Genomic DNA, 23,557 nt, shown 5'->3' with positions numbered 1-23,557 from the left:
TACACACACGTGCACACACGTGCACACACACTTATACACCTACAAGTGCACACACGCACATAAACACACTCGCAGGAATGCACACGTGCACACACATAAAGACATCCACACACGCACACGCAGAAGCACAAACACATATAAAAACAGACATACGCAGGCATGCAGGTACACACACACACACGCGCACACCCCATCACCCCCCCCCCCCCCCCCACACACACACACACACATACGCACATCCCATTACCAACACACACACAAATCTTGCACTGCTTTTCCCATACAAAGTCACTGTAGTATTGACTAACTCCTGCCATTTACATTAGTAATTAAATGACTGAAAAGGTGTGGCGTGTTCTCTAAATAAACTATCATCAGTGAGGTTACTTTTGATCTATCTATCATAACAAACCACATCAGAACAATATGTTATCTATCTGAACACATATTTCATTTTGATTGTCTCATTTTCAGAATGCCTGGGTTTATAATAAATGACAGGGATTTACAATGTGAGGTACTACTTTGCAAGGTTTGTGAATGAATTATAAATAGTTAATTAACCCAATTGAAAATTCAAAATGTACCTTCTGTGGGCTTCTGGCTTAAATCCTATCCAGTCTCACCTTCTTAGATTTCACTCTAAAAAATCTAAGCAGTGGAGGAGAGATTGTTAATACCTACTATCTCTGGAGTATCAATCAGAAACAATGGATACTGGTGAGGGCAGTTTTAAAAGATAGGTTTTTGCTTGAAATGCAAATCAACAACGTGCCTGCTCTCAACATCTCATTTTACAGAATGCATCACAATGAGTCAGAAACGTCTTTGCTTGGTTTTTGATGTAAAATAATAAGTTAAAATAAATTCCATACAATAGATGCTGCTCCCAATCTCTTTTAATGGTCAATTACCACCACATGTAATATTTTGAGTGCAAGCCCTTCTTCAGACATGAAACAGATGCAGACACACCTGCATATCTCCCCCACACCATCATTGGCATAATGGCTGTCATGTGATCAACCATGACATAGTAAATTAACAATACATAATTAAAATAAACAATAATTTACATTACAGATACATTTACTACTCACTCAAAAGAGATGGCAATGTTTGAAAAAATATACATAAAAACAAAAGAGCATACTGACCAGTGCACACCAGTCTAAAACTGTCACGCAGCGATACCAAAGCCAAATGTATTTACATGCTAAACAACCAACAAGCAGGGGTGAACTGGCAACACTATTATATAAATAATATAATATGTTACATTATACATAGACACAAATGCACAATAAATGCCCAAAAACATATTACAAGTTTGTTTACTGTGCAAAACCTCCCTCACCAATAGAAAAAAAAAACAGAATACTAACCAGTGCACACCAGTCTAAAACTGTCAAACACCAATACCAGTCATAGATGGTCAAGTTTTGTTCATCAATCTACATACAGTATGATACTCTAATAGTCCACAAAAGTATTTGTGTTTGGAGTCTTTTGTAAATTTATAAAAAGTAAAAGACTGAAATATCCCATTTCCATTCGGATCCTTTATTATTATGATGCTTGCAATTGGGCTCAGATGTTTAGACTGTTTCAGATATTTTTCACTATCAGCGCCTTAAAACATGGCACAATACCAGATAATCAGAATAACAGATAACACATGAATGAAAGTGCATTTTGACTCCCAAAGGAGCGTTGTATGGCACAGTGCAGCACACATCAAGTCTGGCGATCACCATACTAAGCTCAATCTTCTAAGATTGAACAGTATGGAGAGTGTGCGCTTTATTTCTACTGCACGAAAGGCGTGCTCTCTCGGAGGGCGGGACTGTCGAGCTCTGTTGGCATCGTTCAAATCATGGCTCTGTACGCTTGGATAATCCTTCAACCAATCATACCAGCGACCCGGTGCATCTTTTAGGATAAGCTAGTTTGTGATTGGAGCCTAAGGTTCTGGCAGGGAACAGAGGAGAAAAATGTGCAGGTTTCCAGCCTCAGCTGCCGGGCACAATCCAAATTCGCAGGATTCAGGCAGGATTCACCCAGCCTAGCACACATCTTTTTTGCTGTGAAAGTTTTCCACCTTTTAGAAGCAGTTGTAATCCAGATTGTGGATAAATGCATGAATAGGATAAACTTTCAGAGACAATGGGGTCAATATTCAAAGCACCAGTTTAGCCTATTAAAATGACAAGAACGTCCGTCTGTCTATTTGTCTGTTATTCACATATCTCTCGTCCGATTGATTTCAAATGTGTCTTGCTACGGGCACAAGTAAGTGCAGAACCAAGTTCGCCGTAGTTATATTAATACATATAGTATATTGGTAAAAGAGTCACACATTGACTTTCTCCGCTCTACCCTCTCACACAGCACAGCGTATGACAGAGACAGAAGGTGAGCAGAGTTTTGGCAGCACTGAATCAGGGCACAGCACAGGCCAAGATGTTTGGATGATTATCATGTCTGACCTCAACAATAAAGACTCCCTATGCAGTTTGCTTGCATAAAACGATTCTGTGGATTTTGCAACAACAAACATGGGTATGCAGTGGCTATTCAAAATGATGTAAAAATGTTGTGCAATAAACTGACTTTGAATAGCTCAGGCTACAACAGGACGGTCTTTGGACTTTGAATAATCAAACGACAATTCCGACTGCAAGGTCCCTCATTAAAATGAGCGATAATGGTCCCCAATTTAAGGACGTGCAAAGTGGAGTTGCGTTTCAGAATACCACACATGACACAGCGAGGCGTGAGGTCACTTATAGGCTACCAGAGATTGTTTTTGAGTCATATCGTTGCAAATTTTGGATGAAGAATTCCACAAAATATGCTTGTTGCACATTTATTATATTGTATTATACTATAATATTCAGTATTCCTTATTGAATACTTAGCTGAATGATGTTTTTCCTTATCATCCTATTTTTAAAGCAGGCCTACTGGCATGTAATTGGGCTACAGGTTTTCTTAGGAATAGCATGGTTTAACAAGCACTGCACTAGTCAAAAGTCAAAAGCAAACATTTAGTTTGCCTTTTTAAAATCTTACATTCACTTTTTCATGTCATCCACACCCCTATAGTCTATGCCTGTTGAATTTGTTAATTTTAGTACCAAAAATTGCTTTTAATGAAGTAGAATAACTGCTCTGCATAATTTCTCTGTGTGGTGACATTTTGGGCATGTACAGTATTGCATTATTTTCCTGATAACTAAAATTAGTATTCCTTCTAATGTTCTCCACAATTGGTTCCTTTCAATTGTGCTTGTGATTAGATATATAGATAAATGTGTATTGGTCCTTTCAGAAATGCATCTGGCACTAAACAGCAGACAATAACAGGGCATACCATTCAGTTGGGCATCATGAGAGGGGCAGAAAAAAGTGTCAACTACGAGACGAACTTCACATTTGGTAAATAGAATGTAAAATAGGAATATACAGTGTGTGTGCTTCCTGCAGCCTGGCAATGTCAATGTCATGTCAATGTATGTATGTATATGAAGGTGTGTTATCTTGTGTTAGATAATATTACATTATGGAGATGCAGAGTACCACATGATACAATACATACCATGACACGTTAACAATATGGCAATAATCCATGTTGGCATTATGTGGCATGAGGTGCATTGACTGTACAACAAACTTATTCCACATAATCTATACATTTGCAGGGGAAAAACATTAAAAATAATATATTTACACAAACATTATGATAATTTTGCAATTTTAAGCATTTGTTGTATGGGCAAGAGAATATTTTGCCTTTTACCAGCTTGTCATGCCTTGAAATGAGTTCCAGTTTCTCTGTTCCCATCTAGAGCGTAAGGCACAAACCTTTGAACCTGCCGAGCACCAATTTCTGCCACATAGATTTCTCCTGTTTTGAGGTTGACATCAACCAGGTGGGGCTTCACATCGTCTGCCAACTGGATAACACTGACGACATGACACTGACCGATCACTCCTATTGGAGGAGCTTCCAGAAGAGTGATCTGATTACTGCTCAGATGAACCACAACGAAATACTTCTGATCTGAAGTTTGCCTGCAAAACAATACAGATTAAATACGTTAAGAAATGGAGTAGAGGGAATGATGCACTGATCTTGAGCCAAACATCCCATGCGTGTGTACGAACACTGTTCAGAATACAGAAATAGCCATACCAAGGAAACCTGAATGTGTGAAATAAGTATGCGCCTAGCCACTATTTTCATAAACATCTGATCTTCATTATGAATTCTGTTTTGCTTTATGAATTATTTGCTAGTGTTGGTGAGTAATCAGGGTGTCTGCAGGTTTTAACAAGTGCAATTTTAGACTTTTTTAGACCTTTTTTAGACCATCATGGGTTAAATTTAAGACCTTCACGAAGTATTAAAAAAAAGAAATAACAAGCCAGATTGCGGTCATTTGACATCCTGTCATCATCCTGCATCCTGTGACGGCAGTACATTTCCGTTTCACATCTGTAGTTTTATTATTGCGTTCCACTAACAGCAACATGTCATGTAGAACTACACGGACCATAACTGCCACCATAACAGAAAAAGAAAAAAACACTAATCCTTTGTTGATATTTTGCATTGAAACTTAGGTCTTAAATTACTCAAACTCAATTTTAGACTTACAGTGCAAAATATCTCTATATTTTAGACTTTTTTAGGCCTAAAATTGAAAATGTGTCATTTTAGACTTTTTTAGACTTTTTAAGACCCCGCGGACACCCTGCAGTAATACAATCGGTAATGCTGCATGCAAGAAACCATAAAGGAGAGTTTCTTAACCACTTAATCTAAGCAAGCTACCCGGTTGCAGTTGCAAGCGTAAAACTTACGCACATACTGAAGAGCCATCTTTCATAAGCTATGTGGATACGCTCCCATGGAAACGCAACATGGCACTAGTGGTTCATATTTAGAAATGAGGAAATTAAGAGAAGAGTGAAGACTAGAAAAACAACTGATTTGAGGAACTGAGAAATAGAAGTGGAAAAGCCAGACCAGAAACTGGCCCTCATTTATCAACCGAGTGTAGAAACCAGCGTAGCACAGAAATCATCTTATGACAGGGATCACGTGTGATTCATGCAAGAATAAACGTGTGTTGACAAATGGTAGTGGCTGGAAACAAGCGCAATTTAAATATCACGCCCCTACAGTATATACTTCGACCCCAGAACATGAAGGTGCATTATATGTCCAAAAGCCATGCTTCATGTGGAAATGAGCTTATGGCTGTTTTATGTCGTATGCACATTTCACAAATGAGGGCCAGTGTGATGTACCACCACTGTAACAAATACTGTGATTTTTACAGGTATGCATTTTGTACAGCTACAATACTGTCTGATTTCCATGCAAAGACAGCTGCAGTCCTGAAAACCATAGGAAGCATGAATAATAATCTCAGAATACTGTAAGCAGATGGGCGGAAGAAACTATCTTTCACAACAACAACTTTTCACGTCTCAAACGGTTTAGGAAACCCACTGAATATATCTTATTATGATTTTTCAATATATCGATGTCTTACCTAACTGAGTAAGGTCCATCTTCACTAAAGCAGCTTCCCCATGTACCAAGCCAGTCTCCTGTTACTGAATTGAACACTTGGATTCTCTTGTTTCCCCTATCAGCCACCCAGACCTGAGGAGACAAAACGCAAGTATATGTGTACAGTGGTGTATACATACTGCAAATACATAAATTCACTTGTAGGAGATAAGAGAAAAAGCTGGTTGAAATAGACATTGGCCGCGTTTCCCAGATTCATTAAGAAGCTCTTAAGTGCTAAGAACTTCTTAGGAGCGCTCTAAGAACGTTCTAAGAACGCTCCTAAGAAGTTCTTCGCACTTAAGAGCTTCTTAACGAATCTGGGAAACACAGCCATTTGCAATTGGTCATGATACTGCTAATGCATACAGAATCCTGTTTCAGACATACCCTCTGATAGCTATCCACGGCTACACTATGGGGAATGTAAAACTGTGCAAGCTCCTGGCCCTTCTCTCCATGTACCCAGACCACCTGTAGATCTACAGGGTTGATATATTCAATTATAGATGCACACCATTTTCGTAATTATGGAGAATTATGTGAAAGTGGTCATGCCTACCTTTTGATAGTTTAATCAGACGGTTGTTCATGCCTCCGTCACCATCCACAATATATATTTCACCAGAGGCATGGACAAAGATTTCTGCTGGCTGGTCGAACTGAAGTGGATTCACACCTGACCCTGCTTTCCCAGGTGTGCCCAAAACCTGCAAGAGCTTCCCTGAAGGACTGTACTGCTTGACTGTGTGGCCATATGGTCCTGATGAGCAAATGACAGCAAATAAGTATTATTCACAAAGCATATAATCAGAAATATGCCGTTCATTTTTACATAGCCCACAACCCACCTGATCCAACATCCGTAATCCAGATTGAGGGGTTAGTATGTGCATTAGCAAGGAAAATTCCATGGGGCATCTCTAAAGTCGTGGTATTCCAAGCGTGTAGGAAGTCTCCGTCTACGTTAAAGACGAGTACTTTTGGTACATTCTCTCCTCTCTGGTTATCAAAAAATATGATTTTTAACAGGTTACTGTGAACATTCATAGTTCATAAAAAATAAAATGCACAACATGCTATTTTTTGTCATCTTACCTGTGCAACATATACCAAACCAACTACATGGTTAACAGCCACACCAAAAGTGTCACCAGAAAAATCCTCAGTGTACTTCGGCCAGGACATATCCAGTTTAAACAGAGGCCTTCCCGATAATTGACAATCTGTTCCTAATGCAACCGTACGCAACTGGGAAAAAAACAAGATTTAATCACATTTAGTTGTATAGTCTCATCATGGTATTTCAAATCCAGCCTGGGTGCTTTTGAGTGTTAAGTAAGCAAGCAGCTCACCAATAATATCAAAATAATATAAAGAAATAACATTTTTGGAGTAACATCACAATCAGAGCTGCTAGCTAAAGTGAGTCTCATACACCATGTTTTCACCTAATCGGGAGACATATAATAAATAATAGAATCCTATTAAGGATGTTCAAAGATTATCTTATTTGTAAATTTGAGGCAACATAGGCCTACATCTTTCAGCACTCATGGATAATATCTGCATGCAGAATTTCTTGGGAACCCATATCACTGACTCACATGTCATTATAATAGTAGTTTAAACTTACTCTATTTTTTAAAAGCATGTATCCTAATCAAAAAGTTCAGTCAACATCATGTGAACAGAGATGCGTATCTGTGGTCTCAGCTCACGCGCACTCAGTATAGAAAATGTATGGGCATGAATGAAGAATGAACACACCCTTGTTTATTATAGCCTGTAATAATGTAGGCTATGACTATTTGGCCATATAATACAGAAGTCATTATGAAGGTTTGTGATGACAGATCTGAGTTGGTAATAGGAAAGTAGAGATTACTCCAGGAAGTAGTAGGGAAACTATAACAAAAGGCCGACTTCCCCAAGTCAGAATGTAATTTGACCATCTGATTTAGCCTGATAGAGAACAGAATGTCAACAAGCATGTTTGAAATATAACCTGCAGGTAATTTACTCCGTCGTAGAGATAACGTTACAAGATGTGCATTTGTCATGTTCTTGCATGACTGTCATAGTGTCATAGTTATGGCACAATTTTACGGAATCTCAAAACAAGGTGGGCTGGCTAAACCGATGACCAAAACCTGCCATACCTAAATATTTTTACCTTAAAATTCAGAGTGATGTTACTGCAGAGTGCTAACTAGCTAACCTACCGCAGCATATTTATTGCTAAAGTGACTTACCTGAGAATTCATTGCGCCATATAAAATCACCACCAGCAGAAAAATCACAGCGCTCTTCATAATTAATAGACTCCAGTGACTGTTAAACGTGTAGATCAATTTCATTCCAAAACTCTGCTCTGAGTCTGCAAGGTGTCTGGCTACTGGAAATTCCGAAATATTCTCTGTTAGCACTTCTTCTTCTTCTTCTGTACAGTTCACTGGCAGCTTGCAAACTTAGTTTACTACCGCCATCTTCCGGGCTGAGGTATAATCCAATGGAATGTTACTGTATATTTTACAGTATGTTGCCCCTATCTTTTAGACTCTATGATGTTACTAACCCATACCCACTGTATTGGATCAAAATCTCAGAGTGTGTGTGCATGCCTGTGTGTTTGTCTCTGTGTGCATGCGTGCGTGCATGTGTGTGCGGTGGTGTGCGTACTTGTGTGTGTAGCCTACTGTTTGTGTGTGTGTGTGTGTGTGTGTGTGTGTGTGTGTGTGTGTGTGTGTGTGTGTGTGTGTGTGTGTGTGTGTGTGTGTTTGTGTCTTTATGTGTGTGCATACTTAGTGTGTGTGTGTACTGTGTGTGTGTGTGTGTGTGTGTGTGTGTGTGTGTGTGTGTGTGTGCGAATGTGTGAACATGCAGCTGATATGGCCCCCCATGAACAACTTTGCATGCATGCAAATTCCGCAGCCAAAGATACCTGCGATTACAATGCCTCGACTACAGTGGTTCTCGAAATATTCACAGAAAACCATTGACTGCATTTACAGGCCGACTGATGTAGGCTACAGTAACTAAATATATTAATCTATTCTATGGCCCCCCATGAACGGAATTCTATGAAACATTGCATGCATTCAGAGGGTGTCATACTGTAATAATCCTACACATCAAATGTCATCAGTTTTGAACATGTTGGCCCAACATACCAAAACAATTGGTCAGCCTAGGTCATGGGACAAATCACAGCAAAGAGTGCAATTCTGCAATTCTATACTAACTGCAAATACAAAGCAAAATTACTGCAAAAAAAAAAAAAAAAAAGCTCAAGAGGTGTTCTCGTGATGCCCCCTTCTGAGCAAAAACTGTGCTTAGGTAAAAATGGGCCATGTGTCCAGCTAATATTGGCTGTGTCAATTAAATAGGCCTAGATGTGCATATTTCTAATTTAAAACATAAATCCACTTTTTTGTTCACACATGAACATGAACATGATTAGCTTGCTAATACAATGGGCACTCTAGGTGGGTTTACATGGACAGTTTGTGTGTGTGTGTGTGTGTGTGTGTCTGATATAACAATTCTGATTGAAAAAATTGTGTTATCTGTAGGCTATAGGGAAACCTATGTTCTATTTCGATGCTTACAAGCACTCCAGAATCTTTGACCGGAAGAGCCGTTGTTGCTTTAGCCAACTTTTCTTTTAGAAGATGCAGCCGGCAATCCGATTGACCGCACATATGGCCCTTTCATTACGATTTAAATTCTAATCGGATCAGCAGTTTCCGATCAAGGTGTGAGACATTTTTCTGATTCTAATCGTAATAAAAGTGTCCATGTAAACCTATCTATCAGCTCTGTGTGAGGAAGCGACACTATTTTTGTGAAACTTCTACAAAATAAAGATGACCGAAAAAAGTTACATGACAGAGAACATGACAGAGAAAGTTAATCTCTGTCATGTTCCTCTAGATGGTAAAGATGTCTGATCATTCAACTGATGTGTGCTTGACTGCCCCCAGTACTGATATATTAGCAAATTGTATCACCACTTCCCTGGTTCTCTCAATGCTGAAGCCTGTTCATGGTGTGCAATGTATAGCCTCCATTATTATTATTATATCAATTAACACATCACAGGGTTATGAGGGGAGGGGTATAATTTATTTTGTTGAACTTTGCACCAGAATCAAGGACTGTACCTACATTTAATTGTGCCTTTTATTACAAAACCATATAGTCAAAACTATTACTTCTGTTGTGACAGAGGTGGTTCTAAATAATGTATCTATATACGAGACAACAAAAATGCTGATAATGAAAAATATTTTTGTATCAAAACCCTGAGTTTTAAAAGGCATGAAAGTGAGCATGAGCATGAAAAGCATTTTATCACCACGTTTATCAAAGAAAGCAGGATTGTTTATCATTTGCCATCCCATGAAGTAAGCAAGGATAAATATTACACCACCCTATCCAGAACCTTTAGTTTACTTTTGGAAATTCAAAAAGTAGTTATTCTGGAATTAAAAATGAACTATTACTGCTTTTCCCGAAACAGACAGTCATTTCACTGTTCATCTTGTGTAGCAGCATTCTTCTGCAGCTCCTGAATGACAGCTGAAATAGGACATGAAGATATTGTGACTACAGATACTACTGATCAACAACTTGGTGCATCTATTATGTACTGTATGGGCCGGGAACCAAAATATTAGAATTAAGTTGAAAGAATCAGAGCTGAGACGTGGTCTTCATGTTCAGGAATTCATAGTATCATTTTTGGTGATGTTATGAGGCATATTCAATTAGTCGTTAATGCAGAAAATATAAATTATTACCTTGAATGATTTCATCCTTTATTTTCTGCAGTTCTTTGCGCATTTCCTCAAGGATGTCCTAAATACACATAAATCAGAGTGGAGTGAACATCATTTCATCTATTGCTCAAACAAAGAAACTCAGAAACCAAAATGGCATTGTTGTGCCAGAGAGTCACAGGGTTAGACACTTGGTCACAATTTGTTGAAATGTTCATCCTGGGTTGCCCCAATATACTTTAATATATTATTCTGATAGACAATTGCTAAAACTATCCATTAATTCATGCATAATATTCCTACTTACCTCTTTAAATTTCACCATCTGAGCCTCAGTACATGAGCTTACTTCACTGCTGTTGTTTGATGGCTTGTTCCTTTTTTGTTTTGTTGTCAGGCATTAAAAAGCATACAGAATTTGCAGTCAATGAATGGTCAAAGAAAATTGTAAAAGCTACCTTAAATACAGTATTTGTAAGTCAATAAATGAATAAACAAAAGCTTGAAGCCCTCCGCACACTGAACAGGTTATATAGCTTGATAAATAGCCATAGGAAGTTGCTGCTCGGGTAAGAATACTCCCTCAAATCGAAAAGAAAACAAGCTGATATTTACAGGAATTCTGAGCCCTCTTTTTAGACTGCTGTCAGTGTTTTGTATCAGAGTTCTGTTTATAGTTTGTTGCAAAGATGCACATTTAGTTCATTTATTACTGCGCTTCTCCTAGGGGGACCCCAAGAGCAAATCATCTTTAATGACTCCTTTAAAAAGGCAAATCAAACACACTGAGGTGTTGTAGAAAATTTGTACTGAGATAGGCCTATCCCTTTTAGCAGTGAACTGCTGGCACATGAGAGCATGAAACCATCAAAACTAAGTGGAAGACTTCACAAATGTATGCCAAACATCCACATGTTCTAAACAAGTAAGTCTACAGGCACTTTGCGTGTCTTACTATGTAGGCTGAGGCTCACAATATTGGTTGGCTTGAATGCTAAAAAAAATACAGTATATGGGTCAGTCACGACTTTCAGTCCCAAAATAAACATATATGGGTCGCGACTTTGAGTCCCAAAATAAAAATATATGGGTCGCCATTTTGAGTTCCAAAATAAAAATATATGCGTTGCGAAATTGTGGTTCTCAAAGCCAGACTAGTTAAGAACCACTATGAAACATTCACACGTACCACTTTGGCTTAAGTAATTCCTGAATTGTTTTGTTCAGAGCTGAAAATGCAACCGTATTTGACAGAGGACAGAATCGGTTATTGCTAGTGGCAAAATATTAGCTTTCAGTGTGGTACAATCTCTTTGTAAATTACATTGAATTAAAAAGTGTTTCAATCATCCCGGCTGTCATCTACAGGCTGGTGTCCCATATCCAAGGGGAATGTTCTCACCCCTATGTCTTACCACTCTGTTTATGTTCTATCATAAGTTATTGTGATGAGTATTTTTCTGTCTTTATTTAATAGAATAGAATAGAATATATTTGAATGTTCCCATGAGGAAATTTGCTTTAGCACATTCCACATTGCATGGAAGTAGATCTAACTGCTCAGCTGCAGCAACTTAGTTAGATTGCAACCAGAGTCAACGAGACAAGAGGTATAGCCTAGGCTATGTATAACCAGAGCCCTTCCATGGAGAGCCTGTTCACTCCCATCATTGTATCAAAACTGGTTGTAGTTCCCCCATAGGTCCCATAGGGGCGGTCGCAAGCAAATACAGGACTTGAGAGCAGTTTTTATGATTCCCGAAACCCCATTACAGTAATTCGCTCATAGGGATTTATTTTTACAAAATGCAACCTGTGAAAATGCTAATCAAACACATACAAAATACCATATACTTTACTCCAAGCAAAATACACTAGAGACATTATCACTACCTTCATAGCAAAGACAGGATTCCTGTCTCTGTTTTTCCGATATTTCTAGGGACATGGATTTCTCTCATTTGAATTTGAGAGAATTGTATTCTATAAATGACCCCTGATATGTAATATATAGTTCATAAACCTCAATACCCTGTCCCCTCATGATATATAACATAAACAAATGTATAGATTTAAGTTTAATAATTCAGTAGCAAACATATGCCTATGTGCATGCTAAAATCAGGAGTACACGGCAAGGCACAGACACTTTGTAGCTTAGTTGTTGAGAACAGCAGACTCTGCTCTATGTCCCCAGAAAGCCAGAAAAGAATACCTTGACAATGAAGAAGGGGTGGCTGAGGTGGGGCTGCTCTCCTGAGATCGAGGGACAGCTGAAGCTCTGTTTGAAATTAGTATTAAGGAGTGTAAATTAGATCACAGAAGAGTCACAGACCACCTGATTACAAGACAGCACCTTGCTAGAACAGAATAAATGTTTACCTTGGCAGAGTAGAAGACTTCTCCCAAGGTTTTTTGACATCTAAAATATATTACGAAGAAAGATTAGACAATACAAGTGGAAATTAAAGAATAAATAAAGCTGGAGGATGTACGTCCCCAGAGCAGTACTCCATCTGGTACTCCATCCCCTAACTGTATGTATGTAAATTACAGTAGTTTGTGCATAGTGTGGTTGTTTGTGTATATGTGTGCTTCTGCGTGTGTGTGTGTGTGTGTGGATGCCTGTGTGTGTGTGTGTGTATGTGTGTGCGTGCGTGCGTGCGTGCGTGCATGCGTGTGCGGTGGTTCACGTACCTGTGTGTGTGTGCATGTGTACTGTGTGTGTGTGTGCATGTGTGTCTTTACAGTATGTGTGTGTATGTGCATACTTGCGTCTGTGTGCATGTATGTGTGTGTGTGTGTGTGTGTGTGTGTGTGTGTGTGTGTGTATGTGTGTGTGTTTGTGTTTGTGTGTGCGAATGTGTGAGTGTGTGTAGCTGATATGGACCCTAATGAACAACTTGGCATGCATTCAGAGGGTGTCATTATTATCCTACACTTCAAATTTCATCAGACAAAGATATCTGTGATTACAATGCCTCATTTTTGCCTTTTCATTTTTCACTAGGTGGCGCTGTACCTCAAATGAGTGGATAAAGGATGTGTTAACATGGGCCCTGGAGACCAACATACAAAAATAATTTTGTCATCCGAGAGCCTTCTGGTTCAAATGAGTGGATATGGGATGGGTTCCCCTTGAGATCAACATACGGACAAATTGGTCTTCCTAGAGGTCTGGCCTACCCTCCTTTCATTGGGCCTGGTGAGGCAGATGGGCAACGGATCAAAACATCCTTGTGGGGCTACATGCCCACCAAGTTTCGGGCAACAATCCTAAATTTGCCTGACGAGCTTCTCATGAACATCACAGCTTTGCACTGGTGTTGCTGCTTGTGGTCGCGAAGTGCATCGTGGGATCACGCCGGAAGAGAACAGTCAGTGTGACAGCCACGTGCACCCGAAAAGCTTGGCGTGAGAACGTGACTGACCTAGCGGGCCAGGCAAGATGCCAGACAACAGATAATTACGGCACCATATAAGGGGACCACCACCAGACTGGACCTGAGCTATGAGAATACACAATTTAAGAGGCAGAACACAGTATGATTATTATTAAGCAGAGGTAGCAAGTTGGGCAATGTCGCTGGCCGGGGTCCTGAAGTTCCCCCGTTGGATCGCACCAGACTGGCTGCGCTGGCCGCATTTGGTGAGATCTCTGTGAGGCCCCCCCCCCCCCCCCCCACTGATCTATAAAGAATATTCTTTATATAGATCAGTGCCCCCCCCTCACCGCGAGATGGGAGGCGAACAGGGAGGACATTGTTTGGTTCATATTCAGTGCAGTAAACATCTTGGTACTGCTAACATAAAATTCCCTCACAATATTGTTATGTGCAATAGGTATAGTATTTTGGAAAAAAAAAAAACCCGACATATGGTCTGCCACATAATATGTTTGTGTGCGAACTTGAATTAGAGACAAGCAAAAACATTCCTACTGATTACTATTAAAGACTACCGGTATTTGGTACATTCGGTACACATTGGTACCTAAATGGTTCAGCAATAATAATGTGCATATGTTTCAAGTAAAGAAACCTTAAACACTGGGAGCATGAACATGGGGACTCATGAACATGCTCCCGGAGTGTTAGCACTGTAGCTGCAGCAACTTGAGCTAGCTAGAACCGATTCTCTTCAGGGTTTTTTGTACCGACAGTACTTGGTGACCTTGAGAAACAGAGATCTATGTGGCAAATCACTGGAATTCTCCTTCAACACTGGACAAGAAGAACTGGTTCAAAATTATTCTTGTTGTTTTTCATTTTGGTCACATATTATTACACAGAAAGGCAACCAAATAGATTGATACATATAGAGATAAATTAGAAAACAGCCATGCTCACTGAACTCACCAGTTTGGACAGGCACTTTTGAAGCTGATGACTCCTGAGTACAAATGCCAAAAAAACAATATTAATTTCTATTATTTGAGAATATGTATACTTTTATATATATATTCTTTTTTTACCTCCGCCAAGGAGGTTATGTTTTCATCGGGGACTGGCGTTTGTCTGTCTGTCTGTCTATCTGTCTGTTTGTCTGTCTGTCTGTTTATTAGCAAGATAATTCAAAAAGTGAAGGTCAGAAATGACCCAAGGAAGAAGGGAGTGGGAGTGATCCGTACCACTGTTGGGATTACGGAGGCGTGTATGTTTTTCGCTTAGCGGTGTAATGTCATGGTATGGCCACGTGGTGGCGATCTGAATAATTTAGGTTCATGTATTACAACCTAGGTTGAAAAATACAGGCGGAGGTCTGCACTCTCTGAGTGCTTTTTTAGTTTCTATCTGTAATTCTCTCATTTGAGCACAGCTTTAAGGATGAAAACAAGGCCATTGGGATAAGGTCATATTAAAGCTCCCAGGAACTTACACTTGGAGGATCCGCTTTTTGGGGAGCAGGAGCATCAGACACTTTTCTCCTTAAAAAACACAGGTGAATGAACAACAGTGACACAGGAAAGAAAAAACGAGAGATTTGTTAGAGCAATTCATCCCATCTAACAGTTTGTTTAGAGACAAGTAAATAATGTGAGAAGAATTTGTAAGGAACCAACCGTCTTGCAAGCATGGCACTCATCTCTCCCATCAGGCCTCCGCCGCCGCCTCCGCCCCCTGAGCTTCCACTACTTTTGCTCTCCGCTGGTTTGTCTCCACTCTCTGCCTACATTATGAAATGATTATCAGGTTTAGCACTGCAATTTGTCAGCATGATGTTTCAAAAACATGCCAGTACACTACTAGATTAAGACTTAAAAAATAGATAAATAAATAAATGCTCTCAGCTGCCAATAGTCTACATCCTCACTTCAATTAAACTGAAATTACATTACTTTATATTACATGAAATATGATTACGGTTGGCTATATGCAAATGGGCCAAGTTGGTAAGTAGGGCTGTTCCGACTGACAAAATGAACATTGCCATTGGAGACTTGATATAGGATCTGAAGCCAGATTAAGATGTATTTCATTTGACACAAATGAGCAACACCCAAACTGTTTGAGTCCAGAACCCCTGTAAATATTAATTGGTAATGCTTCAGAGGAGTGTATAACGAAGAAAAATTAATATACCCAGTAAACTAGCTTGACAAACCCTAAACACACAATCAGAGGTCATTGATACTAGAACAGGGGTTATCAACGTTCTTTGTTAACCCACGTTTTGTGTTTCAGACTCAATATACATTCCCATAAAAGGTGCAGTGTTGACACAAGATATCCTATTGCCACCATGTAGAGGTCTAGACTAATCTTTGACCAATGGGTGGTGTCACAATCAAGGTAAACACTTAGTTTCACATGACCTAAAAATGAAAAATGTTGTTTGTTCAATCTACATCAATTTAAGAACTATTGCTATAGAGAATAAGGATATTTACATGGGGATATCTCCTACAGTAATTTCCCGCATCTAAGCCGCATTGTGTACAAGCCGCAGGACAGTGTTTTGAGCAAGTTAAAAGAAAAAAAAAACATATTAACACCATAATAACTTCCCCCCTGTATTAACCTCATAGCTGAAGATATTTTGCAAAATCAATGTATAAGCTGCGGCTAATAGTCAGGAAAGTACAGTACTACCCTTACTCTAACTTGTGTCTTACTTCTTAATTGAACGGATCATGAACCTCTAATGAACGCACCAGTTTTTACAAGGAAAACAAGAGCATGTGGTCTATACCAGTTATTTCTCACCCTAGCTGCTTTACGTAGTTTAGCTCCAGCAAGGGCGTCTGCAAGCCCACCACCACCACCACCTCCACCAGAGGGAGGTGGAGGTGGAGGTGGTGGAGGAGGAGGCGGGCCTCCTCCAGGAGGTGGTGGAGGGCCAGGCGGGGTAGGTGGTGCTCCTCCTGATGGTGGAGGTGGAGGTCCGGGTGGTGGTGGAGGTGCTGGAGGTGCTGCAGGAGCAGGTGGAGGGGCTGGAGGTGCTGCTGGTGCAGCAGCAGCCTGTCTCTCTCGCTCCAGCTGTTCTTGCCTTTGCCTCTCCTGTCTAGTCATACAGAGGCAAACATTCCATTCTTATTACAATTCTCTTCATGAAAGAAGAGACCAACAAGTGTGCACAGCTGCCTTTTTTAATTTGAAGAAACTAGTCAGCATGTCCTCTAGAAGGAAAAGATTGTATATTTATATGTTTATGTGCTACAGTATATGCTTGTACTGATCACCTCTTCTGCTCCTCCTGCTCCTCAAATGAGGGTTCATTCGGCGTTGGCACTGAAAGAATAAACAATAAACAACTTTACAAAAAACAAACAAACAAAAAAACAGGAAAATAACATACTGTAAATGTACTTGTCGGGAATATTTCCTACTTGTGTTTGACGCGCCACTCATCCCCTCAAGGGCTTGCATCATGCTCTCAGCAAAAGTGGCAGCATCTTCTTTAGTGCTGAAGTTGAGACCCCACACTTGGCGACCATCTCTCCACTGGTGGAAATTGGGTGTTGCCTGGTTGTACTTCTGGCCTTTTATAACTGGGCAATTCATGGTCACCTAAAAGTAGGCAAAATATGTAACGACACAAATAGCACATCCAATACAATAGCATCATATAGTGCCAACAGTATTTCACATAGCCTACTATGCATATTTCCTTATCATCATGAATGTACTGTACAGTCTTACTGAAATTTGCATTCTATCCTTTGACATGTTTGTAAATGAGCCGATATTATTTGGTGTTGACTGGTGACTTTGATGACTTTTACGACGACTTGAATGTGCAAAATCAAGTTAAACTCAGGTATTGATTAATTTGACATTAACGTGGTATTGATCATCTAGAATGTGCTTTAATGGTGGTAAGAGGGAAAGAGAGTAGTGGCTTAGTCTGCTGATTGAATAAAGATTGTGATAGCACTTACTTTACACAGGCTGTCTCAGCATGGTGGGAAGGGCTAAAGTTGATACTGGTAATAACATTTCCTCACATGGATGTAGAATATATAATGCACATACAGTACCAGTTGGCTTATCAATTATCAGTTGGCTTATCAGTACTGCTTATTGGTGTATACTGGTCTTAAGGTAGATTGGAAAGGCTTTCTACCACAATATATTTTGTCCTCGCCAAACAAATTGATTACATTTTACAATCACACATACAGTACACAATAACAGCATACTGTTATCATACCTGTTGGTCAGCTTGTAATTTGCGAGCCACGACTCTGAAGGAGCTGTTGCTGGTATTGTGGTATATTTGTAGCCGGCTAACACTTTGAGCACCTGATCCTGCAGGTACCCATCGTTTGTTGGCATCATCATACATCATAACAGTAGCTCGAGCCTGGCAAATACTGGACTCCCTGTCATGAGACACAGACATTGAAAAAGGGCAAATGTGATTTAGAAACATACATGAATGACCATGTTTATCTATATCTTTACCAGAATATTTACACATAAAATAATAACACATGATAATACTTGATAATGCTGAAATGGATAACCAGTGAAACCAGCGCTGACTTATCAGAACAAATTCCACTGATAGAAGTTTCTATACCTGGCAAATCCTCTGCCTTCACGGGGTCATGCATGAGTAGACAGCATAGCCTACATTCTACATCACCTATTTAACTGACTGACTGAATGCTAAACCACTGCTTTCAGTTTTACCATAATGAACTTCTTCATCAGTTTCCAACTACATCTAGATTTAGCAGACCAGGAAACCGTGTCTGTTTTTTATGGAGTGAATTTCAGTGTAAAAGTGTATGAAGGCAAGACAAAACCTCACTAGCTAGTAGTGCTTTCTTGGGCCCTATTTTCATGAAGTGAAACCGCGGGCGGGAAGCGTATAATTATCACGATGCAACACGTATTCCTGTTGTACACTTGAGTTTTCGTGTCCCTTTTATTGAACAACGTGGCAATGGGTGTGGAAATGAATGACCTAAGGAGGGGGTCAGTCAATAGAGAAAGTAGCTGTGTATGACTGTTTTGTGGTTGATTCCTGTATGGTGAAGTTAGTTAAAATAATAGACGAGTGCAGAAGCATGTACAATATGGTCATATACGTATATAATATATTATATTATATGGCCTTGTAGGCTATACTCTGCAAGGTCTTAGTAAAGCACAGTTTAGTGGAATATCTGTTCCATGCAGTCTCACGTGCATGTAGATTCCTTCAAATGTGCCGGTGACCATCAAAATACCAATGCGCTGTTTGAAGTGTGACAGCTCATTGGCAGATGCCACTCTCAGTTTAAAGGATGTTATGCCCAAAACACACCCATGATGATTAAGAAACATAGGAACGCCTTGATGCGTCATCTACCCGATGTTTGATAATGAAAACACTCCCACTGTGGACTGGATCTCACTAAATTTAAATGAGCTTTTCACCAGTGACCATGTGTTTTAAACCGCGAAAATAGGGCCCCTTGTCTCGCATATCTGGAACCCTTACCAATGCTTGTGTTGCTAAAATGGTAGAGGTCATCAATGGTAGCCAGTTGATTTTAAAAACACCTCAATTGTTTGGGGTTTTGACTGAGCACAGGTCTACTGTATTTATATTCACATAGTTTGGTTCATCGAATGGGGTGCAAAGGGTAACGATTTTGCGTTGCAGGGCTGTTATGTCTAGTGGAGATGTTCTATGCAGCTTGTGCAGCGGTCAAATGACCAAGAGGTTACTGCCTGTGCGCAGCTTCAACTTCAACTAATTATAGCAACGGTCATAACAAGTAAATGAGTAAATAAGCTTTCCGTCCAGCCCAACAAAGAGAACACGTTTCTGAACTAAGAAAGCTACACACCGTTGTAGGCCCCCATAAAACCAGCACCTAAAGTCCCTCAAATCTAAAAGAGTCTCAAAGAACAAGAATGTGCAGAGTATACTTATTGTGAATCAGATTTACAGTAGGCTACATATGATAAGTGCTGTATTTTGTCATTGGATATTGGACCTGGAGAGAAATAAGAAGAAAATGGCTGCCCAAAACCACTATGAAGTCTAGGTCAAGCAAGAAACAAGCCGTGGGTGGTAAAGTTAAAATCTCAAGTTGAGTAAAACAATACTGTACATTTACAGGTTCTTCAAACATGTTTAAATGATGAAAGTGTAACATTTATGAATATATCCTCAGCCCTGTAAAGGACAGCATGAGCAGTTTTCCAATCATGATGAACTGAACCAATATATTCGTAACTGCTAAAGTATGCTCTCTTTCAGATGAGTTCCCTCAACCAGTGGCAACACGTATAGCCTACAGTGTCTCATCGGTGACCATGGACAACCATGTCTTGTCTTGTACTAACCTGTCATCAGAGTCATGAGCATCAGCTCAACCCAGCACAAGTTGCATACTAACATATTTTTAGGTGGGCGTACTTGATGAGAGTCAACATCGCCACAGAGCAGGCAGGGTCCTGGTGAGCTCTTAAGGAGGTGCTCCTCACATTCACATTTGTGCCCGTCGAAGACATACATGCCTCCCCTCCCACCCCACACACACACACACGGCACGTTGATGATGCAATTCTTGTTGTCATGCGCTACATGTGCAGGTACAGACGCAGGATTATACTAGACTTAGTGTCTAGGCTGTCTTAGACGTGGAACATATAACTGCAGCAGCATGCTATGTAGGTGCTGGCGTCAGGCAGACTAGGCTACATAGAGCGGTCAGAGTGAGTGGAGGCCCCTGTTGTCCACATTTAGCACACTTGACATTAGAGACTGAGACCAGACGTGACGCACACACACTGGGCACCAGCAACATGCTTGAAGCTGAAAGCAGAGCAGATACTGTACGTCCAATAGAGACGCTCTTCCAGGATGCTGCAACACACCCATGAAGTGTTGGTGGTACACCTGATGCCTTGTATGCTGAAGTGATAACCTATACAAGTCAGTGTGAAAGTCTACTTTGGCAGTGCATGGCCCACTATGTGTGCCCCTGAAGCAGACAAACAGTTCTCATCAGGCATAAAGTGTGTAGCCACGGCTGCTCCTGAGGGACGCTTAGGTTTGGGCCATGGGGTCAACAAACACTTTAGGTTTCTGGAAAGGATTCAGGTGATGTTGCAAGAGATCCCACAGGAGGGATTTCTTATGCAAGAACTGGGTGGATGGTGTGTTTCCATATTTAGTGTCTCGGTTATAATTACTGCATGAGCACAATATGAGAAGGCACTATTGTGGGTAGAATTCTTGTGAAATGAGGGGGAGGATGGATGAACTGTTGTGTGTAGCCTTTCGCAATCGAGTGAAGATCCTATGTGGAGTTTGAGCATGTTCGCCAAGTGCTGAGTTGAGTATAGCAAGGTGTGGGGGCGTGCAAAGGTGTACAGTATGCTTGTCAGAGCATCAAGGACTGCAGGCAAAGGCAATAATAGATCAAAATGGGCTATGTGAGCTGCACGTGTGGTCAACTGAGGCAAAACTGGGGCAAAACTGACGTAGACAAAGCTACAATCGAGCTAAGAGAGGGTTTTTAGGAGGAGAGGGGGTGTCATGAGTAAATGTCACCATTGTAAAAGTCAGTTTCCTTATAATTAGTTTCATTCTGAAACACTTCAGTAGCACTTACCTACATCAAACTCTCTAGATGTAGATGAAATGTATTAATTTATTGATAATATAAAATATATAAGTTAAAAATGTTCACCTGTAGTGTCTCGCCTAAGACCAACACAACAATGATTAAAAACCAAGACCCTTATTTCAATGTTATACAGTGGATTCATATCCAGAAGATATTGAACTTTCAAAATATGATGTATAACAACTACAAACTACTAACAAAAATGCCTACAGGGTTACAGAATTTTGAATTTATGACCCTGACCAATAATATAGTGCAACAGAGAAGCACAAACTGAAATGCCTCTTCCTGAAATAGAATACCTATATTCAAGCTCAATGCATAGCAGTGGCTTGTGTGAAAATACGCAGACAGTTCATCTAACTGTCTGAGCTGACGACAGGATGTGCGTGTAAGTGGCTTCCTCTTAGCCCAGCAATGTGAACCCTGAATCTGCTGTGATACTTCCTGTGACAGTACTGACAGTCTGACCACCAGTTTCAGTCAATGTTTCTCACAGCTACCAAATAAGGACGGGCAAGTCTGTTGACTAAACCTACTGTCTTTCAGCTTGTTGTTCCTGTGAGACGCGCAACAGTCTCAGCACTTGGTGTGAATTTGCAATCTGATATGTATGCAGGTGAATGGTTGGTTTAGAAGATTTTGTAACACAGTAGAGCAGATGTCAGGGCAAACAGGAAATTGTGGTCCATTGCTGCACACTTCATAATGTTCAGGGTCATGCAACAGTTTGCTGTGGCATAGCAAGTCGCCGTGTTCCCATCCTCATTGTGCACCTACTGTACATGTACATGTACATGTACACACATCCCACACCAACCACTAATGTCCAAAGTCGTCACTAATATTACCCCTGATCTGTCTGTCATTCTCACCTCTCATGCACAGAAAACCATCTCTCATGTTCATTGCTCATGTCTTGCACAAATTCTCATTTATATGCTTGCTCATATGCTCATATGCAATTAATCTTTACTCCAATACTCTGCACTTGACAGTACTTTGAAAGTAAAGTATACTGTAAACGATATATGGATCGAAAGTGCTTCTAATATGTGGAAGTCAGTGAGGTTTAAATAAGAGCCTATGGTAAGTAGTTCCCTTTTGCGGAATTAAAAAGGAACTTGACAACAAAGCACTCTGACATTATCACAACTTATTAGCTTTTGGAACATGAATTCTTGTCGAACCTAGAACACATACCTATGAGGGGAGGTATAGCATCAAGGCTTTTCTAGACAACCAAATGAAGTTTAGCTATAATGCATGATATACCAAGACTTCTTTACACAGTTAGCTGATCTCAGTTCTATTGAAATAGTATGGCAAAGCAATCACCATAGGTTGGAAGAAAGTGGCCTACATCAAGTCTTTGACAGTAAATTTATATATTTCAAAATCTGATAAAACAGATGCAGTGCATTTAAGCTCAGTGCAATAATAGGTTTATAACCTATATAGACTGACTTAGAATCCAAGAGAAAATATTTGAGATGATGGCGTTTGGTTTACACTGCAATTTGTAACCTAAATTGTAATTTGTGCCACTTTTATTTCTCATTCATTCATAATGAAATGTTACTGATGAATTCTGATGAATTAAATGATCGTCTGTGTGAACGGAAGATGAACTGTCATAGACCTGTCAAAAGTTTTCTTTCTTTTTTTTTGAGAGAGAGATCAAGATTGGCTTTCATCTCAATGGGAGAGAAAGCCACTAACCTGTCGTCGTCCCTAAATCAAAAGTGTCATATTGACGGAAATAAAAACTATAACCATGTGTATTTTTGTATCATTCGAATCAGAATAATCTCGTCTTTTAGATACTTACCCCATTATGGCGAAGAGGCGAGTCTGACTTTCTGAGCACGTAGCCAATTATTGATGATCGAGTATTCTATGCTACTGAAAAAAACGGTTAGGCTACCAAAATATCTTTGGGGATTAGAAGTTACAGTAGGCTAACACAGCAAACACACCAAACACAAGTAGCCTTCTCTTCGCCGTGTTTAAGTTCACAACGGCGATCGTTAACCCATTTCCTGGGTTGGTGGTGAGGAAGACTTTCTGCAGCCTTGAGAGGGCGATAGAAATGACTTAACCAAATCA

The 23,557-nt window shown here is 40.0% G+C and overlaps 2 protein-coding genes across 2 annotated transcripts; both read right to left on the bottom strand.

Moving 5' to 3' along the window:
- Positions 1-2,976: 2,976 nt before the first annotated feature.
- Positions 2,977-8,017, bottom strand: LOC134080163 (NHL repeat-containing protein 3-like). Its single transcript, XM_062536441.1, has 7 exons — positions 7,843-8,017; positions 6,686-6,838; positions 6,439-6,589; positions 6,150-6,350; positions 5,978-6,069; positions 5,568-5,680; positions 2,977-4,077 (listed from the first exon to the last, which is right to left on the bottom strand). The coding sequence occupies exons 1-7, from the start codon at positions 7,945-7,947 to the stop codon at positions 3,810-3,812; spliced, it is 1,083 nt and encodes a 360-aa protein (XP_062392425.1). The 5' UTR covers positions 7,948-8,017; the 3' UTR covers positions 2,977-3,809.
- Positions 8,018-9,695: 1,678 nt separating this feature from the next.
- vaspa (vasodilator stimulated phosphoprotein a) lies at positions 9,696-23,557 on the bottom strand. The gene is made up of 13 exons (XM_062536440.1): positions 23,280-23,557; positions 18,025-18,196; positions 17,201-17,381; positions 17,054-17,102; positions 16,578-16,875; positions 15,434-15,540; positions 15,250-15,298; positions 14,730-14,763; positions 12,754-12,793; positions 12,587-12,652; positions 10,679-10,748; positions 10,393-10,450; positions 9,696-10,171 (listed from the first exon to the last, which is right to left on the bottom strand). The coding sequence occupies exons 1-13, from the start codon at positions 23,282-23,284 to the stop codon at positions 10,122-10,124; spliced, it is 1,179 nt and encodes a 392-aa protein (XP_062392424.1). The 5' UTR covers positions 23,285-23,557; the 3' UTR covers positions 9,696-10,121.

The sequence above is a fragment of the Sardina pilchardus genome, chromosome 5 (assembly GCF_963854185.1).
Source record: "Sardina pilchardus chromosome 5, fSarPil1.1, whole genome shotgun sequence".
NCBI lineage: Eukaryota > Metazoa > Chordata > Actinopteri > Clupeiformes > Clupeidae > Sardina > Sardina pilchardus.
The sequence above is the reverse complement of the archived record's forward strand: the minus strand, read 5'-3'. Positions and strand labels throughout refer to the sequence as shown.

Excerpts from the sequence above, each read along its gene's own strand:
- LOC134080163 (XM_062536441.1), bottom strand. The coding sequence starts at position 7,947 with ATGAAATTGATCTACACGTTTAACAGTCACTGGAGTCTATTAATTATG. Across the intron at positions 6,839-7,842 it reads ATGGCGCAATGAATTCTCAG|TTGCGTACGGTTGCATTAGG; the intron begins GTAAGTCACTTT and ends TTTTTTTCCCAG. Across the intron at positions 5,681-5,977 it reads CCGTGGATAGCTATCAGAGG|GTCTGGGTGGCTGATAGGGG; the intron begins GTATGTCTGAAA and ends TTGTCTCCTCAG.
- vaspa (XM_062536440.1), bottom strand. Across the intron at positions 15,299-15,433 it reads AGTGCCATGCTTGCAAGACG|GAGAAAAGTGTCTGATGCTC; the intron begins GTTGGTTCCTTA and ends GTGTTTTTTAAG. Across the intron at positions 12,653-12,753 it reads AAGTCTTCTACTCTGCCAAG|AGCTTCAGCTGTCCCTCGAT; the intron begins GTAAACATTTAT and ends AATTTCAAACAG.